The 19245-nt window shown below is 58.8% G+C and overlaps 1 protein-coding gene across 3 annotated transcripts in view; it reads right to left on the reverse strand.

Annotated features, from left to right (window-relative positions):
* Nucleotides 1-19245, reverse strand: part of HPCAL1 (hippocalcin like 1) — an 84643-nt gene that overhangs the window by 1224 nt on the left and 64174 nt on the right. For 2 of the 3 annotated variants that reach the window (XM_056124122.1, XM_056124113.1), the window contains exons 2-4: nucleotides 15827-15910; nucleotides 3630-4037; nucleotides 1171-1276 (exon numbers count right to left, since the gene is read on the reverse strand). In XM_056124122.1, coding sequence (XP_055980097.1) covers nucleotides 1171-1276; nucleotides 3630-4007 — 484 coding nt within the window. In that variant the 5' untranslated portion in view covers nucleotides 4008-4037; nucleotides 15827-15910. The remainder of the gene's footprint in view (nucleotides 1-1170; nucleotides 1277-3629; nucleotides 4038-15826; nucleotides 15911-19245) is intronic. The other variant, XM_056124127.1, reaches the window with a different exon arrangement.

The raw sequence follows: 19245 nt of genomic DNA on the forward strand, positions 1-19245 counted from the left end.
TGGGAAGTGCCGCCTTGCTTGAATGCAGTGAGACAGGTCATGCGGCTGCCCCTGCCCACCCTGTGCTCCGTAGGCTCCCCCAGGCTAGGGCTCGGCGTCTGCCCACCTCTCAGCCATGGGCTCCCTGGGCACTACCTGCCCCTAGAAGGGGGTCAGTGAGAGAGACGGACACGCCTGGCCTGTGACACCAGTGACGCCTGAAACCTGGAGTTGTTGGGGGGGGTGCGGGGGGGGGGGGGGGGGAAGAGGAAGAGACGATGGGACTCTAGTTCCAGGCCGAAGAAGATACCAAGAAAGTGGGACCCACCAATCAACCCAAGCTGTGGATGGACAGATATGTGCACACACGGACACACACATAGGCACGCACACACACACACACACACACACACACACACACATAGGCGCACACACATAAGCACACAAACGCACACATGCAGATGAGCACACACATGTGCAAACACACATGCAGATACAGAGACACATGCAGATGCACAGTCACACAGATGCACACGTGTACACACATACACACGTGCAAACACACACGTGAACAGACACAGACATTGACAAATGTGCACAATCACACATGTGTACATACATGCACAGACATACACACATATGCACATAAACACTCATGCAGGATGTAGTGAGGGGAACCCCAGAGCTGCCCCCCAAGACCCGGCCATGATCCCTCTCGTCCCCCCTGAGCCTCCCCACACCTACACAGTGAGCATCATCCCTGTTTCACGGATGAGAACTGTGGCTGGGGGCGGGCGCCCAGAGCCTGGCCTTAGGGAGCAGAGGCTGGTTCCACTTCTCTATCTTACAGGGTCCCAGCCAGAGGTGCTGGGTGCGAGGGCAGCAATACCCAGGCCTACCGGGTCAGTGCAAGGGCCAGGCGGCCCTGGGGGCCACCAGCGCTACACCCTCTGCTGCCACAGCCTGAACTCGGGTCTCTGCAGGTGCTGGGCTCACGGGGACCCCGGGTCCACTCCTCTTCCAGGACCAAGAGAATCCTCAGGAAGGGCCAAGCCAGGATGCAGACCCAGGTGGCCCAGACCCCAAGTCCCGGCTTTCTCCCTCACACAGCTGTCCCGGCCGCTGGGGGGGCGCTGAGGGCAAGGGAGGGAGGAGGGACCCGCTGGCTTCTGCTCCCACAGCGCCCCCTACCGTCATTGTTCGTGTCCATCTGCCTGAAGATCTTGTCCGTCCGCTTCTCCGGAGTGGACTCGTCCTCGGGCATCTTCATCACGGACGACACCATTTTGTATATGGCCTGCAAAGGGGCACAGAGACGTGTGCGGGGGACGGCGTGGCATTCCTGGGTGAACAGCAACTTCCCTGCCCCCCAACCCCCAACAACGGGTCAGAGTCTGTCCAGCCAACAGCCGCTCCAAGGACAGTCTGAGATGAGTTGAAAGGGGGCAGCCGGTCCCTGCCAGGCGAGCGTGTGTGTATGACAAGAGGGTGGAAATCGTGACTTGACTGTGCCTGAGATAGAGGGAGGGGCTGGAGAGGCACGTGAGGACCCTTGGGGCTGCAAATGTTCCAGAAGGCCCTAGTGGGGGCATCCAGGCTCCTCCAGGACAGGCCTGCAGACCTGCTGACCCCAGTGCGGGCACCAGGACCCCACTGCCAGAATAGACCCACAACACTGCCCTGGGGACAGCACAGGGGCAGGGGATAAACCTCTCCTGTGGGCTGGGCAGCTCTCCAGGAGATGCGGAGGTGTGACGAGGCCAATGAGTCACCCAGAGCTCAGGGTGACATGCAGGACAGCATCCGCGCTCCTACCGGGGTGGGCTCAGAGCAGCAGAGACCGGGGGTGACTGTGTGAAAAGCTGACCAGGAAAAACATCCAAGGCGCACAGAGCCAAGAGGGGCTGGGCAGGGTTTCTGCTCTCGGCTCTGCCGCCCGTTCCAGCCCCGTTTCCCATCTCCGGGCAGGGGACCCAGGGGGCCTGGGCAGCCCCTCTGAGCGTGAGACCAAGTGGCGGGGGTAGCGTCCCTGGACACGTGACAGGGCGGGCTAGGCCTGGTCAGCCTCGGGCTCCAGTCAGCACGGACCTCGGGACCAGCCAGGATCCTGGGAAGCAGAGCCAGACCCTGCAGCGTCTCTGAGTGCCAAGAATCCCCCCCCCCACACACACACACATACCCACAAGGGGCAGCAGGACCCCCCAGCATGCCCCACCAATTTGGAAAGAGCTACCCGCTGGGCATAACTGGCATGGCTGCCCTCACCATTCAGGACCGGCCACCAGGCCCTCAGAACTTGGGGCGGGCCAGCCCATTTGCACACGAGCAGATCAGGGACCACGGGGACGTTCCACTCCTGCTTACAGCGAGGAGTCAGGGGGGTGCCCCAAGTCCCCGAGTCTCCCGCCCTTTTGTGGAGACAAGTGTGGGCCCCAGCCCTGGGCCAACAGGGCAAGCACAGCGGGGAGAGTCCTGGTCTTCACATGGTGCCCACTTGGAGAAAGTTCTGGGAGCAGATCCTGCAGCCCACCCCCCACCCCCAGAGGTGAGGGTGCTGGAGGGGGTATGGGGCCCAGTAGAATCTGGGGTCTTCAGCGCCAGACTGAGCCACAGCCCGGCTCACACTGCAGCCTTCCAGAAAACAGTGGCTGACAGGTTCAATGAAGTGCAGAGACTTGAGCTTGGCGGGCACGCCCTGGTCACAGGGCTGTTTTGGAGGTGGGGGCCATCTCTGAGATGCTTTGTGACTCCATGTGACCAGTCACCTGTCATGGGACTCCCTAAAGGTTTGGGAGGTGCCATCTGCAGTGATTCCCCAGTTACCACCGTCCTTGGCACAGTTCATCTTTGTTTGCTTTTCAGATTTATATATATATATATGTATATATATATATGTGTGTGTGTGTGAGTGTGTGTGAGAGAGAGGAGAGAGAGACAGGGGAGGGAGGGAGAGAGAGAGAGAGAGAGACATGCAAGGATCAAACCCGGGGTGTCACACCACAACCAAGGAAAGTGCTCTGTGCCTCTGACACAGGCCCAGCCCAACTCTGTGAATTCCTCGGGACTCCTCTCTCGGAGCCTGGCATTTTCTAAACCCACAGAGAAAGCAGCCCCACAAAGCGCGGGGACAATGAGAGATGCTCTGAGAGCCTGCTGGCCAGAGAACGCTCGATAAACACGACTCAGCATCAAGAGCAAGCCAGTCCTCAGAGGAATTCTTAGAAAAGGCCACTTGAAGCAGAAACAACCAGTGAAAAAGGGCAGGTCCTCGAACCGCCTTGGGCCCTGGGGTTATTTTTTATTATTATTATTATTATTATTATTATTATCTTTGATGCGACTCAAGGAGCTGCAGTACGGGCAAGAACCAGGCCAAGGGCGGGAGAGCTGGGCTGGGGAGGGCTCCGAGGGCTGGAGCACGGGTACTGCAGGCAACGGTCCAGGGCTTGACCTCCCCCAAACGCCCCTCCCCCCCGCACCATGAATTCCCCTGAGCACCCCCAAGAGCAATTTCCGAGCACGCTGGGAGCTGCTACCAGCACTGCTGGGGGTGGCCCCAAACCAAACCAAACCAAACTGCAAGCCAGAGAAGCAGGTTAGAGGCAGGTTTCGAGGCTGCCACACGGGACCCCACCTGCTCCCGTCCGTACCTGCACGATCTCCAGCATCTCGCTGCGGCTGATGTAGCCGTTGCCGTCCAGGTCGTACATGCTGAAGGCCCACTTGAGCTTCTGCTCCAGCTTGCCCCGCGAGGTGACGCTCAGCGCGATGATGAACTCCCGGAAGTCAATGGTGCCATCCCCGTTGGTGTCGAAGGTGCGGAAGACGTGCTCGGCGAACTTGGAGGCGTCGCCGTAGGGGAAGAAGTTGGCGTAGATCTTCTTGAACTCGTCCACGGTCAGGTGGCCGGTGGGGCAGTCCTTGAGGAAGCCCTTGTACCATTCCTGCAGCTCATGGTCCGTGAACTCCGTGTTCTCCCGGAGGTCCTGCAGCACCTCGGGCCGCAGCTTGCTGTTCTGCTTGCCCATGGTCGGCAACGGTGGTGGCGGGAATCACACCTGCAAGACAGCGGGCTCAGCGGGGGACACAGCGCGGCGCTGGGGGTGGCTCCCCGCCGCGGCAGTCACCGTGCACGATCCCAGGGCCAGACTGGGCCCCATCTCGGCATCGCTGCACACTGGGCAGTTCACACGTCTCTGTCCCCTCCCCGGAAAAGCCCAGATGCTGCTGCGAAGTCAGGCCAGGCAGACTTCCTTCTCACAGCAGACCTGGGTCTCCTATGGAGCACGTGACACGTGACATGTGACAAAAAAATCTACCACGGACAACTGATGGAGGAAGTGGGGCTGGAGTGATAATATAGCGGGAGGGGAGGTGTTTTCCTTGCATGTGCCTGACCTGGGTTAGATCCCCGGCATCCATGTGGTCTCCCATAGCACCGCCAGGAGTGATGTCTGCGCACAGAACCCGGAGGGAGCCCTGAGAACAGCCGGATGTGGCCCCAAAACCAACCCCCTCCAAAAAAAACAGGGTGGGGGGGACTGATGGAAGGAGAGGTTCTAGTGTCCTCTGTGGGGCGAGGGGAGGCTGTATAGAATTGAGGGGTTGAAAAAAAAGCCTTCCGTGCGTGCTGAAAGTAGACTATAGACCAACCATGATGGCCACTTACTACCTGTATTGCAAACCATGACACCCAAAAGGAAAGAGAGAGAGTAAGAGGGAATGTGCCTGCCACTGAAGCAAGGGTCGGGGATGGGATGGGGGTGATGGGAGGGACTTTGGAAAATTGGTGGTGGACAATGGGCACTGGTGGAGGGATGGGTACTCGTTCATTTTGTGACTGAAAATTAATCACGAACGTTTGTAAGTCTGTAACTGTATCTCATGGTGATTCATTAACAAATATATTTTAAAAAAGAGAAAAAAGAAAAGAAAGCCCTCTGCTTACCCTGCCCCCAGCAGTTCCGGGCAGAGCCAACGGTACCCAGATACTTTGTTCTGACCATCATGCAGGGAGGTGTGGGTGGGGGGCTCTCTCAAGCCCACACAGGCTGCTTCCATGAACCTGTACCCAGAGCCTCCCGTGCCCCGTCTCTGTCTCCACTGCTGGGGGAGGTGGACCCAGTACTCAGTAGTAGGACTGTTCCCTTCTTCCGGTGGCAGAGTAAAGCCTTGGGGGTCCTGAGGTAGTGGGGTCAGAGCTTGGCCCTCCACACTGAGCCCCTGCAGTGGCCAGGGGGGCTATAGGGCATCGGAGACCGAACCCAAACTTCCTGCATGGGAGAACACACGCGTTCCACCGTCTCGGGCCATCACCCCTTCCCTGTTCTGGCCGACGCAATGCACACAGTTCTGGACAGGGGACAGTCTCCCGGGACAAGGCCCTCAAGGTGCGGAGCCCAGAGTCTCTCCCCAATAGGTACCCCCTGGGATGACCCCCACGTAGAGGCCCGGAGGCCCCACTCCTCCTCCCGAGGCTGCAGACAAACTAAGCACACTTGCCACAGGGAGCCCCAGCAGGAAGACACGTGGGCAGCAGGTCACCAGAGCTCAACTTCCCAGGGAGCCCCGGCTCCCCTCCCTACCCCCACCCCCAGTCCACAGAAAAGACCCACAATGCCAAGACTGTGGGAATCCTGACCGAAAAGGTGCTGACGAATGGGACTGACACATGGTGAGATGCTGTCACAGAGGATGAACAAGTCCCCACTGCCGTGTTTGCACATCCCAATGACTCTGCATCAATGACCCAGGAGCCGATGTCTCTGCAGGTGTCTCTGCACCCTGCTGGCTGCTCCCAGGTACCCACGACGGTCCCCTGTCAGGGGGCACGGTCCTGGCGAGCTACCACAGGGCCCAGGTCAGCAGCTACCATCATAGCTCACCACATCTCGGGCACCTGGGGAAACTGAGGCTGGAGGCTGGGGTCAGGGGCAAGTCATAGCCAGTGGAGCTGGGGCCTGAGCACTAGGTTGGGACCCGGAGCTCCTCCTCCATGACTCTGAGCACCAACACAGTCCTGGCCTCCCCTGCCTTAAGAGAAAATTATTGAGGCCAGCAGAAAAGGTGTGCCCGGGGACCGGAGCAACAATACAGCGGTTAGGGTGTTTGCCTTGCTTGCGGCCAACCCAGGTTCGATTCCCGGCATCCAATATGGTCCCCTGAGCACTGCCAGGAGTGATTCCTGAGTGCATGAGCCAGGAGTAACCCCTGAACATCGCTGGGTGTGACCCCAAAAGAAAAAAAAAAAGGTGTGCCAGGTCCCAGGTCCCGGCCACATCCTTGGGAGTGCACTGTATTTTCCTGCCCTTGCTGAAGGTGAAGGTAGGAATCCAGTGTTTCAGGGAAACGTCCCGGCGGATCCTTCTCCCCTCCCCTCCTCCTTCTTCTCCTTTCCTTTCCTTCCTTCCTTCCAGTTGGGGCCTCCTGAGGCTGCTTAGAGCACAGAAGCACCTAAATGAGGCCCAAGAGAGAGCATAAAGGACGCGGGGCTCTAAGGGGGAAATGATTCACCCGGGGGAGGGTAGCTAGAAGATGGCAGGGGGATGGAAGCTGAGACCTCGCGGCTCCTGGCCATCTACAAACAAGGCCCTGAGCACTGCAGTGCTGAGCAGTGCTGATCTCCAGCACCGTGCTCCCCAAGCTTTCAGCTAAGAGGCCCCCCAAGTATAGCCCCTGCCTGGTGTCACCAAGTCTGGGCAGTAAGGCCTCACTGTGACCAAGCACCACCAGAAATGTGGGGCTCAGGACCACTGGCGTGACCCCCACACCCCGCTCCCCTGAGGGGCCACTTCTATGGAGCATTAGGAGGACTTCAGGAGCTGGGAAGCGGGAGGGTCCCACCAGACAGACTTACTCCCTCCCTGTGGCCCCAACCTTCCCAGACCCCTTTCCATGACACTCGGCAGGTGGCAGATCCCCCCATCCCACCCAGAAGGTCCCCATGGGGATCTGTATCGGCTCCCTCACCTTGCGAGGTGCTCCCCAAGGTGGGCTGCCCAGATGGCCTTCCCACTGCGACATTCAGAGCCCATGGAAGACAGGTAAGTCCAGCCAACCGCTCCCGGGGCCAGCCTGGGTCTGCTTTCCAAAGACCCGGAGGAGGGCTGGAGCAACAGAACAGCAGAGAGGGGTCTTGCCTTGCACGTGGCCAACCCAGGTTCGATCCCCAGCATCCTATATGGTCCCCCCGAACACCACCAGGAGTAATTCCTGAGTGCAGAGCCAGGAGTGACCCCTGTGCATTGTCGGGTGTGACCTAAAAAGCAATGCCCGGAGGAGGGCTGGAGCAATAGGACAGCAGAGAGGGGTCTTTTCTTGCAGGCGGCCAACCCGGGTTCGATCCCCAGCATCCCATATGGTCTCCCTGAGCACTGCCGGGAGTAATTCCCGAGCACAGAGCCAGGAGGAACCCTGAGCATCGCTGGGTGTGACCCCACCTCCCCACCAAAAACAAACAAAAAAACAAAGACCCAAGAAAATCTTCCCCAGGAACCTCATCCCCTCTCCTTCTGAGGCCTCGGGGGTGGAAACAGGGGTTATAGCACGCCAGGAGACAGCTCCATCTTCCACTAAGCCACTCACCAACCTTAGTGATATCCGGCGGACAAAAAACCAGGCAGACAGTCTGGCCGCCCATTCATTCTCCAGCCGAACAAACAGCCCGGCTCCATTTACCAGAAAAGCTTCCTTTCATCTCCTGAGAAAGGTGGGCGTCAGGTGGGATGCCCGGGGTGGTGGAGTTTGGGGGGAGGCGGGGGCGCCCGCTCGAGGTCAGTCACCTCTTCCTTGGCTGAAAAGCTTCCCGTCCAGTCAGCGCTCCATCAGACAAGCAACAGCTTTCTGAGAGCATCAAAGAGGACGTTTTAATTCACCGTAATGGAAATCCGGGGCAGGAGTTAATGGGCCAGTCACAGCCCTGCTCGCTCCCTGGTTCTCCGAGACTGTTATTGTTCTTAATGTGCTAAAGTGTTTCCAAAAAAAAAAAAAGTGGAAATCTTTTAACCCCAAGTTAGTCGTGCCTGCAAAGTAAAGTCCTGGATCCAAGTACCGGGAGGTTCCATTAGCCACAACTCAAAGCCAGCTGCACCGCCAGTCAGCATTTCACCCCACGCTAAAACACTGGGGGCCCATCAGATCTCTAAAGCCATCGATCAATCGATCGATTGGTGCTAACCTGATTCAGAAATACATGGGGGTTAGTGGATGAGAGGAGGAGGTACAGAACAGGAAGTTAGCTCAGGCCTGATGCATGCTCTTCGTGTGTCAGAACCCAAGTTTGAGCCCAAGAACCCCAGAACCCCCCCACACCACTCCCTGGACGTGTCCGGCATGGGACGGCTACAGAGCAGCATCACAGCCTGAGCACTGACCCACCACCCTAACTGGCTGCAAAACAGCAGAAGTGGCCCTAGGGCCCCTTAGGTACTTTTGGGGGGTCCCCCACCTCTTTACAAACACACACACAATGAAATACATGGAGAGAAAATGATCGAAGAGATCAGATCAATTCCCCCCATATTCTTTCTTGTGGGGTGGGGAGCCCACACTTGGCAGTGCTCAGGGGTTGCTCCTGCTCTGTGCTTGGGAATCACTCCTGGTAGGGCTCGGCGGGCGCCAGGGATCCAAGTTGGGCTGGCCGTGTGTAAGGCAAGTGCCCTGCCCGCTGTACTGTCACTCCAGCCCCTCGCGTTCTTTCTCCCGGTGACCCCCGACGCCACGCTCCTCCCAGAGCCGGGTCCCCATCTGGGGGGAGAAGGGGCATCTCTCCACAGAGCTGGCACTCCACAGGCCAGTGCTCCTTCCCCCACTTCCTGCCACAGCCCTGCAAGACCCAGCCCAGGGCCCGGACACAGAATTGAGCACAGAGCCCAGTTTGAATGAATGGATGAATGAGTCAACTGGGTTTCTCCCAGCCCCCTCTCTCTGCGACATGAGGGACCAGGGAAAGAACATCGGGGACCAGGGTGGCAAAATTTCAGGCCTGCAGCTTCGAGGGGGACAAGGTGTAACTCAGATGTGACCGGAAATCCGCACCGCCCTGGACCACTGAGGTCGAGGTCAGTGGTCGGGGGCAGGTCAGACTGGGGGGCCCACTCGCCCAGCAGGTGGCCCCCAGAGCCCTGAGCTCTCCCACCCCCTCTTGGGGGGAGGGTTCACTACCACCTCCTGCTGGGTTCATCATCCCCGTCCCTGCCTTTGTCCCTGCCCCTGGAGGCTTCCTGGGAGAGGGGTGAAGGAGGTGAGCAGAACAGTCGCCGCTAATGAGGCTCTCGGGAGAGGACGGGCCGTGATCCCGCCCAGAGGTGCCTGCTGGCCGGTGAGGCAGACAGCGAAGAACTAGACAGAGTCCAGAGTCCAGGGTCCCCAACAAACGTCAGCCGAGGGCCCAAGAAACGTGTGGCCGGCAGATGAACTCAGCCTCAAACACAGCTGCATCCGAGCACGTGTGTGCTCATCCGAGTGTGTATGTGTGCATATGTGTATCTAAGCATGTGTGCGTGCATCTGAGCGTGTGTTCATGTGCATGCTTGTGCGTGTGCGTGTACATGTATACATGTGTGTGCATCTGAGCATGTGTGCACCCGAGTGTATGTATACGTGTGTGCACCCAACCATGTGCGCATGTGCGCACCTATGCGTGCATCTGTACGTGTGCGCGCATGTGTGTGTGTGTGCATGTGTGTGCGTATTTGCCGGGATGTGGAGTGCTCCACTTTCTCAAGCCCCTTCCCATCTGCATGCCCAACATGTGAGGATTAGGACCTGGTTCTCATGCCCCCCAGAGAGAGCCGTGCGACATCTTATTGTCTCATTCCCACTTTGGACAAACTGGCAGGCTACCGAATGTAACCTGCCCACACGGCAGAGCCTGGCAAACTCCCCGTGGCGTACCCAATATGCCAAATACCAGTCACAATGATGGGTCTCATTCTCCTAACCCTGAAAGAGCCTTGAATATGGCACTTTTTAAAAAAATCTCAGGGCTAGGATGAAGGAGACGTTACTGGGGCCTGCTCGAGGCAATCGACGAACAACAGGATGGTCGTGATGGTGATCTCATGCCCCCCAGAGAGAGCGAGCTGGGAGCCCAGTGACCCACATCCATGGGGGGTCAAATTCCTGCTGCTGTTTCTGGAGGGGAGAAGCGGGAAAGCAGACGGCCACTCCACGTGGCCTCTGACCGGCTCAGGCGCAGGCCTGGCACAGTGACCCTGCCTGCTGGACACAAGTGGGTGGGGAGCCTCAGGGAGCTCCAGGCTCCTCATGCGTGGGAGAGTGTCCCATCCCTGGAGCCTGTGGCTCCTCGCGAGTTGGGGGGTCAAAGACAGAAGCCTCCTGCAGGCTGGAAGGGGACTCGCAGACACAAGGGACACAGGGACTCACCCAGAGCAACATCCAGCAATGACCAAGGCTGGCAGATGACATCTTCGAAGGCTAAGCAGCTGGGATGGGACACACACACACACACACACACACACACACACACACACACACACACACACACAGAGCAATACACACACCTCCCACGCCACGAACTGCATGCCTCTCACATAGAGCACACACATTTCACACAGCACGTGTATCTGTACCAGATATATCTCATATGTGCCCACCCTAATCCCTCGCACACACCCTTCCTGTACCACGTGCATCTCACACATTCACTGCAGCCCCTCCACACTCCACACACAAAACACACACTACATGCATCTCTCTCTCACATACACACACCCCACATGGATCTCTCTTACACACACACACACACACACACGCACGCACCCCACATCACCCTCCTATAAGCCCCGTTTTTCTTGCTCTGAGCTCTGGCTGGGTGGGGTGTGGGGAGAGGCAAGAGAGCTGGCCCAGAGTGGGGGAGAGGAGAGGTCTCTCCATCACCGGTGCCAAGTGACTGAGTCTCACTGCTGGGGTTTCCTATAGCACAGCAGGTAGGGTGTTTGCCTTGCATGCGGCCGACCCGAGTTCGATCCCCGGCATCCCATATGGACCTCCGAGCACTACTGAGTGTGGTTCCTGAGTGTAGGGCCAGGAGTAACCCCTAAGTATCGCCAGGTAATTCTCCCCGCAAAAAAAAAAAAAGGCAAAAGAAACAAAGCACCCCCCCACCCCCCAAAAAAAGACCAGCTGCCCAACAACCACTCACAAGGCCATGGGACGAGCCTGGTAGGTTCCTACACCCTGGAGCAGAGTGGCCGTGGCAAGCAGGGCCTGGCGAGCAACCTGCCCGCTGCAGACTCAGGACTTCCCTGCAGAGTTTTTAAAACTTGGAAGAACTTCCAGTGAATCATCTCAGCTGCTTTTTTTGATTCATGTTTAACATCTTTGGAGAAGGAGGAAAAAAAAAACAGTAAGTCATTCTCAAGAAAACCAGCATCGGGCAGCTGAAATGCTGGGCTCAGGCATGGCAGTGAGCCAGCTGTCCCGTCCCCGCCTTCCAGTACCCTCTCGGGAGGCCCCGCTGACGGCAGCCGCCCACAGCTGACACGAGTGTTTGTCATCGGGAGCCAGGACGACCCAGAGAAGCTGCCCTTTGCCACCGTCTCCTCTTAGCTACAACACCAGGAGCCGAGATTCTGCCCCAGGGTTGGACGCCTGGACGCCCGGGTACCATGCATCCATCCACGCGCATGGAGGGCGAGGGCATAATGAACACGGGGCGCAGAGTCCTGAGGATGCCCAGCCGGGAGGAGCGCAGAGCTGTGTGGCAGCAGAAAGAGAAACTGAGGAAGGGTTGGCCACACATCCGGGCCCCCACCTCCCCTGGTGTCCCTATGTCCAGGCGCAAAGCTGGGCCCCATTCCCCAAGGACACACTCGGCTGCTCCCCCCGCCTGGACGGGCCTGGCACCGGGGGTGGAAGCAAGTCAGGGAGGACGATGGAACCTGCTGATGTGGGTGCCCCTTCCCCACGACCCACACTCCTGTGGGATACGCTCCTTCGCGTGGGGGTCCTCGCAGCCATGGAGCACTGCCGGGGTGCCCTGGAGAGGCCCCGCCCCACCCGGGGCTCACTCACACCCACCTGGGATCCATCCAACCTGCACTGGTTCCAGTCCAGGGGGAAAGCCAGTTTCCAGGACCCCCGGGCGCTCGAGAGCAAACATGTGCTAAGCATGATCCCCCACCGGGCTCTGACACATGCACACGGAGGTTTCTGACACGTGGAGTATAAAGAACGGGTCGGCGGGTGGGGGTGGGTGGGGTTGTGCCTGGGGTCACACAAGGTGCAGGGACCAGTCTTGGAGCCTGGAGACACGGGGGTTGGAGGAGCCCAGGTGCCAGTGGGCAGGGAGATCTCGGGAACATGGAGGAGCCCCCTCACCTTTTTCTCGGCCCTGGGTCTCTACAGAGACGGAGACAGTTAATGACACACCTCTCACATGCTGCCAGCTGGGGTCTCACTCAGCCTCGACACAGTCACCTGTGTGGGCTGAGCTCAGGGATAGATGCTGATGGGTAACTCCTGCCCCCTTGATGACCAGGGGTCCTGGGGTCGGACCTGGATAATGACCTCTGGCCCTGCACAGATCCCCCTGTAGGGGGCACTGCCAAGTTGTGCAGTCTTTGCCTGCGCGCGTGCGCGCGCGTGTGTGTGTGTGTGTGTGTCCAGGTGTGTGTGTGTGCCCCCATGGTGTGAGCCCCGCAGGCATGTGCGTGGGCCACAGTTTCTTCTCCAGGAAGGGCCACTGCAGGGCAGGGCTGAGGGGAAATGCCCGCCGGAAGTGGTGCCGCAGAGGGGAACGCCCGCAGGAAGTGGTGCCACAGACTCCCGGAGGCACGCTAAGAATAACTGTCTGCGGGCAGTGAGGGAGGATGTCCCCTTTCCGGGAGCCCCGCCTGGAAACCGGAGCCCGTGCCACTGGGTAGTGACTTCCAGAAGGCCCCGGGGTCTGCGGTCCCACGTGGGGGCTGCACTCTTGGCCAGCACTAGGGGCACTCCAGAGCCCATCTCTGGACATGAAGTCAGCCTGGCCCTGCACTCACTCTTTCTTTCCTTCCTTCTTTCTTTCCTTCCTTCTTTCTTTCCTTCCTTCCTTCCTTCCTTCCTTCTTTCTTTCTTTCTTTCTTTCTTTCTTTCTTTCTTTCTTTCTTTCTTATTGAATCACCGTGAGATAGTTATAAGCTTTCATCTTTGACTCACAATCACACAATGATCAAACACCCATCCCTCCACCAGTGCACATTCCACACCACCAATATCCCCAGTATCCCCCCTTTCCCACCCTCCCCCTGCTGCCACGGCAGACAATATTCCCCATACTCTCTCTCTACTATTTGGGCATTATGGTTTGCAAAACAGACACTGAGAGGCCATCATGTTTGGTCCTTTATCTACTTTCAGCACACATCCCAAACAATTCCTCCAACCATCATTGTCTTAGTGATCCCTTCTCTATTCCAGCTACCTTCTCCTCCAGCTCATGAGGCAGGCTGCCAACTATGGGGCAATATTCCTGGCCCTGGTGTCTACTGTCCTTGGGTATTAGTCTCATTATGTTATTTTATATCCCACAAATGAGTGCAATTATTCTATGTCTGTCGCTCTCTTTCTGACTCGTTTCACTTAGCACGATACTCTCCATGTCCATCCACTTAGAAGCAAATTTCATGACTTCATCTCTCCTAACAGCTGCATAGTATTCCATTTTATAGATGTGCCAAAGTTTCTTTAACCAGTCGACTGTTCTCGGGCACTCGGGTTGTTTCCAGATTTTGGCTATTGCCTGCACTCACTCCTTCCTGGTCCTTCTCCCGGGGAGCCCTGAAGCATCTCCCTGGATCTAGGCCCCCCACCCCCCACAGGAGAATCGTGGTCACATCTCCTTGAGCGACAACTGACTCTGTAGTGTTCAGGGGCCGGGGGCTCGCCACAGAAAGACCCAGAAGGCCCCACTGCGACGGGGTGTGAGTTGGGCTTGCGAGATGCCACTAAGCTCCTCTTTTCCTTGGAGGCTTAGCACAAGGGGGGAAACTGAGACCCAGGCCCATCTTTCTACCCCCTCAACTCCCCACTGTCCCCCAGCCTGCTCACCCACTGCAAGATTTCTGGGGCTCACTCCAGCTAGAGACAGAGAAGGCTTGTGAGGGAGGAGGGGCTGTTTTCTGTGGGGGGAAAAGCCCAGAGACCCCCAGGGCGACCCTGGGCCACAGCGTGGAGCTCTGGAGGCCGGAACTCAAGGGCTCTGTGGGGGGTGTGCAAGAAAGGACGGCAGCAGCCCGGCTTAGGAAGGCCGAAGGGGCAGCCCTGTCCCCAACCAAGGGACGTCACTACGTGGGCCGCCCCCCCAGGCCCAGAGCAGCACGCTGAACCTAACACGTCACCCGCTGGTGGCTCTGAGCCTGAGGGTCCCACCTGCCCACACCCCACTCTGCAGGGGTCCTCCCATGCAACACGCCCGGGGTGTCTGTCTGGGGCCCCTAGACACTCTGGCGGGTGAGGGTCAGACAGCACAGGCTATGGTCATGACGGCCCTTACAGGGTAAGGAGAGTTACAAAAGGGTGTCTTCCGCTCCAGGGGCCTGCAAAGTTCCAGGAGGTTCTCCAGGACTGGCATGACCAGCAGGGCTGTCCCTGATGCCACCCCCATCTTTGGCCACCAACTCCACAACCATGGCCTTGGCTGATCACAGCACTACATGGGGGCAGGGCAGAGGCTAATGTCACTGTGTGGTGACCTGCCTTGGGGGGGGGGGGGGGACGAGGAGAGGAGGAGGAGGAGGAGGAGGAGGAGGAGCAACATCCCTTCGCCAAGCATCCCCCAGGAGCTGCGCCCAGCTCTGAGGATGTGGGGAGCCCAGAGAGGGGGTGTGAGGAGCCCGTTTGAAGAGCCTTGGTGAGGCTGTGTCCAGGGCACCCACCACACACAGTGGGGACCACCTCCGCCCTGCTGGACTCCGCAGAGTCTCCATGTGCCCCCTGGAGATGAGGGAAGATGGGGGTGTGGGGCTGAGCCCCGCTCAGGAACCCTAAGCACAGCCAGGAGCGGCTAGGCTGTCGAAAGGGAAGGGCACGGCACACAGGGCTCACAGTGGGTCTGGGCTACTGCGTGAGACGCCCCCCTCGCACCCAGAGCCTGGAGGGGTTCCAACAAAGCCGGGTGCTAGGCCACAGGAACTACTCCAGAGCTGGCCCTGGTCTGAGGGTGGACAGTGCTGTGAGCCCCCAGGGGTTCTGGCGTCCCGACTGCGGTGTGTGTGGGGGGGGGGAGGGGGGGAGGCGGAGGGGCAGAGTCAGGAGTTGGGGGTGGAGCAAAGGAGTTGTGGGGTGACAGGCAGCACTTTGCCAGGGCAAACGGTGGGAACATCTGGGTTTCTGGGCCTGGATTGAGGGTGGGACCACTCCCAACATGAACTGCAGAGGAGGGTCTGAGGGGGGACGCCGGGAATGTGGGGGCTGCGGTGGGGAAGGGGAATGCCGGGATGGGGATGGGGAGCCAATTCACCCACAAGGGGTCCAGGAAAGCTTCGTCTCTAGGGAACAGGCAGAGGGGCGGGAGAAGGGATTGGTCAGATTCAGGGGTGCAGGAGGGGCACAAGAGAGTGACTCCCGGAAGCCCCACCTGCTGACCCCCCAAGCCTCTCCCACAGGACCCCCCAAACAGATGCATCCTGGGGGAAAAGACTTGTCCACAAAGACTCCCCGAGTAGGCTCCATCTCTCACCGAGTCTCAGGGCGCTGCTTCCCGTGTCTCCCTGGTCCACTAAGCACCAGGACGGGACCCCAGAGTGCAGAAGGCACCTCCCCCTCCCCATCTATCTGTGGACCTCGCCCCCCCCACCCCACTCCCCCGCCTCCCCGGGTCTGCGCCCACCCCAGAACGACTTACCGGAGGCTGAGCGGAGGCTGAGTCGGGGACCGGGTCACACCCTCCGGGCTGGCTCGTGTTCTGGGGCAACCGCTAGACCATGCCCTGTGGGAGAGACCGCAGGGATTGAGGCCGTGGGCACTGCCTTCTCGCAGGACTTGCCTGGGTACCGGGGGTTGGGGGTCAGGAGGATCTAGTTTCCGGTGCCCCCCACCATGTGCAGGAACCCCTGACTCCTGCCCCCACCTGGAGGGAGGGGCCTCCCCGGAGACAAGGGGGGACAGCACAGACGAATCCCCGGGGCCCTGCAGCCCCTCTTCAGTGCACCATTGGGGGCTTCCCCCACGCCCCCGGCAGGCAGAGGGCTCAGGGGGTGTGCCTCCCCGTCCTACCCCCCTAAACTCAGGCCTCCACAGTTTTCTTTTTTCTTTTTTTAAAGCTTTTTGGGTCACACCCAGCAATGCTCAGGGGTTACTCCTGGCTCTGAACTCAGGAGTTACTCCTGGCGGTACTCGGGGGACCATATGGGATGCTAGGAATCGAACCCAGGTCGGCCGTGTGCAAGGCAAACGCCCTATCCGCTGTGCTATCGCTCCAGCCCTGTCCATGGCTTTCTTGATTCTCACAGCAGCCCTGGGGTGCGCCCTCGTCTCCCTGGCAACCCCTCGAGCCATCACCGCCCCTTGCTGCAACACCCCGGCCAGGTACATCATTGGTTCCAGCCAGCAGTTCCCACACCAACACTCACACCTCCCGTGCTTGGGGCATAGAGTACAGCTCCTCTGCACTCCCTGAGCCCAGAGCGCCCAGGCCAGGATGCAGGAGCACAGTGCTCTCACCCACAAGCGCTCCTGCATGATTTTCTCGGTCCTATTTCAACATTCCCACAACCCATTTCACAGATGGGGAAGCAAGCAGAGGCTCTGAGATGCACACAGGCTCCCAAGGGGCAGAGCCAAGGAGGAAGCCCTGACCGGGGCTGGCCCTCTCAGGGGGCCCCTCTCCCCAGCGGGCGAGGGCACACTCCTTCCCACCTTCCCGGGCACAACATGGTCCTGAGGACAGGACCCCAGGGGAGCGCATCTGCCCTGCAACCCCAGCTCACCATGCCAGGGGACCAGCTGTGCTCCCCACGGTGCATTGGAGAGAGGGCTACTCTTCCTGCCCCCCACCCCAACTCTGAGCCGCATTGCGGGGAGGGGGAGGTGTGTCCTCACCGTGCCTGTGCAGCTGTGTCTGGCCTGGCGCGGCGCCCCGGCAGGCACCCGATAAATAACCTCTGTTTGGCAAACGCCGGCCCCCGCCCCCGCCCCCGCCAGCGCACCACACAGATATTCTTGGAAGCGGAGTTGAAACCCTACCCAGTTCCCCTAATATAGAACTTCCTATGCCAAGTCTACAGTCCCATTATCTACGCTCGCTGCGAGCCAGCAACACCTGGGCCGGGCGCACACGTGCCTCCCCGCGGGCCCTGCTCCCGAGACTAAATGAAGTATTTTTACCAGCCGCTTTCTGTGCGTGGCAAAGGACATGATGCCCGCGTCCCTCTGCCCTCCCGCGGCTGCCTCTGCCGTGGGCATGGCTGTCATGGCCGAGCCCCCAGAGCCGAAGGCGGGTCCTCTCTCAGGCTCTGATTTCCGTGAGTACGGCAGATGTGTGCTGTGTCTCCTCCGAACAGTACCGCACTGCCCTCTCACTCCCCTGAACATCTTTGGTGCTCACCCGCTTCCGTATTTTGCTTGTTTGTTTGTAGGTTTGGTTTGTGTGCGTGTGTGTGTGGGGGGGGGGGGGTGGGGAGGAGCCTCTCCCAGTGGAGTTCAAGAGTGACTCCTGGCTCTGTGCTCCCGGGTTGGTCCCAGCAGTGCTCGGAGTAACCTGAGCATGTGATGCCATGCTTAAGACCATTCTCCACACATTCGGACGAGCCTCACACATGAAGGAACCGGCAGAGGAACCCAGGTGTGTGGGACCCGGGGCTTAGATCTCCAAGCCTGCTCGGATTGGGACTGGGGCCTCCTCCACACAGATCCCCCATCTTCCAGTATGTAGGTGTTACACCCATCAACTGCCCCCCAGCACCGTGTAATCCCATCAACGGCAAAGACCCTGAGACTATAAAACCCTGCTCCCGGAAGCATGTGGCCGCATTTGCAGCTGCTGGACATCTTATTATCTAGTTCTTACTCTGGAGAACCTGGCAGGCTACCAAAAGTATCCTGCCCACACAGCAGAGTCTGGCAAACTCCCTGTGGTGTATTCAATATGCCAAAAATCAGTAACAATGATGGATCTCATTCTCCTGACCCTGAAAGAGCCTCGAATGTGGCACTTTTTAAAATCTCAGGGCTAGGACGAAGGAGACGTTACTGGGGCCTGCTCGAGGCAATCGATGAACAAAAGGGTGACAGTGATACAGTGATACAGTGATGCCAGGGAAGGACTCTGAGCCTCCAGCAGGCTGCAGAGGTGCCTGCCCTTTCAGCTCTCTCCCCACCCTCACCCACTACTGTTCACAGCGGCTTTCACCTCAAGGCTCTCAGCTTCGCCACCTGAGAGCTTGATGAGCTGGCTCTGATATGCATGAAACTCACGGCCCAGACAGGGCCAGCGACTCTCCTCCACACGGTCCAGAACGTGCCGGAGGCCTCATCTTTCATTCCACCTTGCGACTGGCCCCGGCAGGGAGAGTTTTGTTCTGCGCCCCCGCCCCACCCCTGCCCCATTTATAGGGGAGGAGAGAGAATGGGGGACACTTGCTAAGGTCACCCGCGGCCCAGCGGGATTACAAAACGACCCAGGTGTCACTCTTCCTAGAGGTCCTCATCAGTGTATTCTGGGTGGTTGCTTCTAGGAGACCCCAGGAATGCGGTGAGCAAGCCCCCCTCCGACTCAGAAGTGAGGGGTGCCTTGGCCAGGTGCCTTGGTCGGGGGCCGCCTTCCAGGATACCCCCTCCTTCCACACTGCACCATTAATCCGCTGGGAGTTTCGGCTGGCGGCAGATGAGCATACAGTACCACCTCCAGCCTCATGGGGGCAGCACTGTACAATCAACAAGGTCACGACTGGTCAGTGACCCACTGGACACTTGGCAACAGTTTGTCTCACAACAGGGCCAAAGCCATGTGTGGTGGGGAGAGTGGTGGGGGGCAGTTCTGGCCCCCAACTCTGCATAACCCCTGCATTCCGTTTTTTTCCTTTTTGGATCACATCCGGCAATGCTCAGGGGTTACTCCTGGCTCTGCACTCAGAAATTACTCCTGGCAGTGCTCGGGGGACCATATGGGATGCTGGGAATCGAACACGGATCAGCTGCATGCAAGGCAAATGCCCTATTCGCTGTGCTATTGCTCCAGCCCCCTAACAATATTTTTAAAATTGAAAAAAAAAAGTCACCATGAATGATAAAGTTTTCCATGACTGGGCTTCAGGGGTGCAATGT

The sequence above is a fragment of the Sorex fumeus genome, unplaced genomic scaffold, assembly GCF_029834395.1.
Source record: "Sorex fumeus unplaced genomic scaffold, SorFum_2.1 ptg000006l, whole genome shotgun sequence".
Taxonomy (NCBI): domain Eukaryota; kingdom Metazoa; phylum Chordata; class Mammalia; order Eulipotyphla; family Soricidae; genus Sorex; species Sorex fumeus.